Source organism: Nicotiana sylvestris, chromosome 2 (assembly GCF_000393655.2).
Source record: "Nicotiana sylvestris chromosome 2, ASM39365v2, whole genome shotgun sequence".
In the NCBI taxonomy this organism is placed as follows: domain Eukaryota; kingdom Viridiplantae; phylum Streptophyta; class Magnoliopsida; order Solanales; family Solanaceae; genus Nicotiana; species Nicotiana sylvestris.
The window spans coordinates 109,968,630-109,973,602 of NC_091058.1; the positions used below are offsets into that span (position 1 = coordinate 109,968,630).

At 43.8% G+C, this 4,973-nt stretch overlaps 1 protein-coding gene across 1 annotated transcript; it reads right to left on the reverse strand.

The window, feature by feature from the left end:
• Window positions 1-3,101: 3,101 nt before the first annotated feature.
• Window positions 3,102-4,553, reverse strand: LOC138885404 (uncharacterized). Its single transcript, XM_070166350.1, has one exon. The coding sequence runs from the start codon at window positions 4,551-4,553 to the stop codon at window positions 3,102-3,104; it is 1,452 nt and encodes a 483-aa protein (XP_070022451.1).
• Window positions 4,554-4,973: the final 420 nt, after the last annotated feature.

Here is a 4,973-nt window from a genome sequence, read left to right on the forward strand (position 1 = left end):
CTCCCTCATGTACTATCTCAATCATGTTTGTTTCCTGATGGGTTGACAATGGGTTCTGGTTGATATTGGGTGCCTCTAGAGTTTGGACTTCAATCTGGTTCGTGTCAATGAGCTCCTGGATAGCATTTTTCAAGTGCTAGCATTTCTCTGTATTCATCCTCGGAGTACCAGAACAATATTCACAGCTTACAGAGTAATCAAGATTCTTTGGAGGGGGGTTTGGCAATTTCGACTCAATTGGCCTCAGCATATCCAACTGTCTTAATCTATGGAATAGACTGGTATAAGATTCTCCCTATTGGGTGAAGGTTTTCTTTCGCTGCAACCTCTCATTTTTGAATGCTGGATTATGTTGAAAACCTGGGCCGATAGGGTTTCGGTAGGCTCATAGGGGTGGGTAGGCATTTTGTGGAGCTGAGTTGGTATTTTGTGGGGCTGGGGCATACCATTGCGCGTAGGCAGGAGGTTGAGTATATGTCTGGGTGTGGTGGACAGAAATATGAGGGTCTGGTGATGGGAAGTAGTGTTGGGGTGGATTATATGAGGTTTGAGTGTAGGTTTGGTAATGGGGTTGAGGCTGGGTATATTGATGTGATAGGCCCCTAGGTCAAAACCATGATCCTGAATCAATTGTTTCCATATCTTCTTTCTTTTTCTTTCCAATCACTCCCCCAGTACCATTCTGAATGGCTTGGGTAGTTGCCTTTATAGCCGAGTAACTCATGATTTTACTTGATTTAAGCCCCTCTTCCACTATGTCACCCATCTTCACTACCTCGTTGAACAATTTGCCTATGGCCGATATCAGATGGCCAAAGTAAGTGGGCTCCAGAGCCTGCAAAAAATACTCCACCATTTCGCTTTCCTCCATCGGGGGTTAACTCTTGTCGCTTGTTCTCTCCAGCGAAAGTCATATTCTCTGAAACTTTCACTAGGCTTCTTCTCAATCTTAGTTAAAGACAAACAGTCTGGAACAATCTCAATGTTGTACTGGAAATGACAGGCGAATGCTTGGGCCAAATCATCCCAGGTATACCATCTGCTGTGATCCTAACGAGTATACCGCTCCAATGCCAAACCACTCAAACTCAGGCTAAAGTATGCCATCAATAGCTCATCTTTCCCACCGGCTCCTTTTATTTTACTGCAGAATCCCCTTAAGTGGGCCACCGGGTCTTTGTGCCCGTCATACAAATCAAACTTCGGCATCTTAAATCCCACATGCAACTGAACATCAGGAAATAGACACAAATCCTTGTAGGCTACGCTCATCTGGCCTCCCAATCCTTGCATGTTTCTGAATGACTGCTCCAGACTTCTAACCTTCCTGAACATCTCCTCCTACTCTGGGTTCTTAGGTGGTTTTTCGGTCTCGACAGGGATGTCAAAACAAGGAGTATAGGAGTAAGGCTTTGGGGTCTTGAAAGTAGGCTCTGGGGGATAGTATTAGTTATCTTGGGTCTGGAATAAAGGCTCACTGGAGGATCGATGGAGTGTCACGGGTGGGGCCACCACGAAAACAGGGGTGGCCGGTGAGGAGGGTATGGGACTAGTTTGGGTGGTGGTGCTTGTGGTGTTTAGGAAGTGGTGCCCTGGTAGTGGTGGTAAATGGGGAAGCCTGGAGATGAATCAACAGTGTGAGGTTCTTGGGATTGAGCCAGAGGCGGGACGAAAGTACAGTTGGCGGGGTAGGATGGTGGTGGATGCCCTTTTACCCATGCCTGGTACATCTCTTCCATCTAGTGTTTCAACTTATACAACTCCTCTTTCAGGTTAACATCAGACTCCTCCCCCTCTCTTGACGGGTCAATAACACTTGCATACAGTTCTTGGTTAGCCATGATCAACTTGTCTTTGGACCTAGTGTTGTACGGATGAGTTACTAGAATGCCAAACAAACTAACCACCTGCCTGAACTTGATGACAACAACAAACTTGTTAGCGATTAGGGCTTAACAGATAGGCAACCGCACATTGGGGATGCAATGCACCTAAGTAGTTAACCATTTCTATTATGCATTTGATCGGTTGCTTGCGTCATCCCGGCCTTCCCTAATTTTCATTTTGCCACTTCACTCTTTTTTCATTCCTGTTTTTCTTTTGCTCGATTCTTGTTTTTCTTTTATTCCCTCATTTTCTCTCTTGTTTTGCTATTATTTCCTTCCCACAATTCTCTTGTTTTTTTTTTCATTTCACGGTTACGATCGAATCCTATGGGGATTGCCTACGTATCATGACACCGCATGAATCAGACCAAGCATAGTTCTGGGGGATAAGTGTAAAAATAAATAAAAAATATTTTGGGGTTTTCAAATTTTTTCATAAAATAAAAACGTCTTGATTACAATGACTCACCCTACAGAAATTAATCAAAACAACTAATAGACTCGAAAAGGGGAACCAACAGACTCCAACAAAAAGATGAAAATACAGACCCGAAAACAGACTAACAGATTCCAACAAAGAAAATGAAAATACAGACTCAAATGAAAATCATGAATACATCAATGCCTTAACTGCTCTAGGAGCCCGGGGGACATCGGTCGGTCTCGCCACGGGCCTACACGCAAGATACCCTTGAAGGTTCTCCAAGTTACTCATTATTTGGCGAACAAAGGTCATTACCGCAACAAAAAAGGTGGTTCTAGTCATGTCTTCACATTCATGGCACTTCATGACGATGTAGTCAGCAATGGCTCTAACCCTCTCCCTGATGATACCCTTTTCTTGGAGCAAATGCCTTATTTGCTGAGACCTAGCTTTTAGTCCTGGGCATCATGAAGGTTTTGACCCTGCAACTGTTGCATATCTTCTTCTAACTGGGCCATTAATGCATAGAAATGTTCCCTTTCTGCTTTAAAGTTCTTAGCTTGTTTGGCCATCTCATTTTCGAGGGTAGTTAGTTGTTTCTTCAACTTGGTGGCTTCCCCCTCATATTTCTTTTTTAGTTGCCGGACAAACTCTGCTCGTCCCTCTGTGTTCTTCGTTAACTGTGCCCGGGCCCTTGCCAAATTACCCTCGAATTTTTCCAGATCATCCTCACACTCAGCTATTTTCCTCTTGAAACCACTTATGAGTCTTTCATCGTTTCAGCTCCTTTCCTAATTCTCAGAAGTTATTTTCATTTTTTGGATCTGTGCTCGAAGGGCCTTGTTTTCGTGAGCCAACTTCTTCTTCTCCCCTTCGTCGGCAGCGACCTGTATACTTTTGTCAAATTTAAGATCCCAAATCTCTCCATCCAATTTGCTTATGGTGGCTCTGTAGTTTGCCTCTTTTGCCAACCAATCCCATTGCTCTTGCGCTCCATCAGTGAATTGTTGGACATGGGGCCTTTTTGCGGGCCGTTCGGGCTCTTGATGGACTTGGGAACTTTTACCGTACCAATCAGTGTAACTAGGCTCCAACTCGCCTCTGGATAAATCTCGTAACTGAGTCTTTGGCTCTAAGAACCTACATTGATGCCAAATTCGACACACCCTTTCTTCTGGGAAGGCAGCTTTTGGTTCCAATTCGATGAACTGCCGACTCAAGTCCTTATCATGTGGGATGGTCTGGTACCTTCCTAACTGGCGTAGAACCCTGTGCGGGGCATAAGGTTGAATGCTCCGGAGACCCATCAATAGAAGAAAACACACCTCAGCCGACATATAAATGACTTCACTGACCGAGAGCCACCCGAATGTCCATTCAATCTTGTTTGCAATCAGGGAGCTCAAGTGTGCAAACCATGCTTCCGTAACATCTAGATATTCATAGCCCTCCACCCGTCGTTCATATTTTTCAATGCATTGAAGACCGGTCATACCGTAGTTCTTGTACCCCGGACGGTGGCAAAGGTGCTCCACCATCCAGAGTTGTAGAAGCATATTGCATCCTTCAAAAAACTTTCCTCCTTCCCGACAAATAGTTAGAGCTCGGTAGATCTCCGCCAAGATCATCAGTACAATGGTGCCATTTGCCTTTTTAGTCATGACGTCGGCTATCCCCACAATCCCTAATTCTATGTTTCCATTTTTTCTTGGACAAATCAAAACACCTAGGAATGCCACTACGAAAGCCAATTCCCGTCGAGCTTTCCACTTATCTTTGTTCCCCGAATGAGTAAGACCGGTATCTGGTATCTCAAAATCACGGGGGTTCCCGTAGCGTCGGTTCAAGGAGTAGAATGTGCAGAATCCTTTGGCCAAATTTGCGTTTTGAACTTCCCGACTGATGCTTAGAAGGTCCAGAAATTTATGAGGAGTCACTGTTCTGGGTGCCATCGGGTATTGATTTCTGAGATTCCTACTAAAACCAGCATAACCCGCTATTTCCTCAAGCGTAGGGGTTAGCTCAAAATCAGCAAAATGGAACACATTATGTGCTGGGTCCCAAAAGGGTATCAAAGCCTCAATTATATCCTTCCTCAGCTTAATCTTTAGAAGCCCAACAAGACTACCCAAAGCTTTTATCACAGTTTTTCTGCTGACTTCTCCCAGATCATTCCACCACATATGTAGTTCTAACAGGATTTCCTCGCGGACTGTGAAAGGTTTATTTTCAATTGTGCTCATCCTGCAGATTTATTTAAGGTGATTGATTAAAAGATTGTGGTTTACTTTGACTCAAGAGAAAAACACTCATTTTCACAAAATTTAGAACAAAACATTCTTGCGAATACAACCCTCAACACCTCAAGAGAGAGAAAAAACTTTTTAGGGGTATTTTTGTTAACCAACCAACTTTTTTAAAAAAGGACCCTAAGCGGCTATTCTTGCAAAAACAGCCTTCCGGCCCCCTTTGGGGCATTTTTGGCTATTTTAGACAAGAATGGCGCCACCTAATTTATTTATGACAAAACAACGACACTTCAATTTTTGGGGTTATTTTTGCAAAAGGAGTTGGACCCGATGAGGGTTGCCTACGTATCCCACATTTGGTGAGAATCAAACTTGCGTAGTTTTGTCAATTTTGATGCAACAGAAAATACAAAC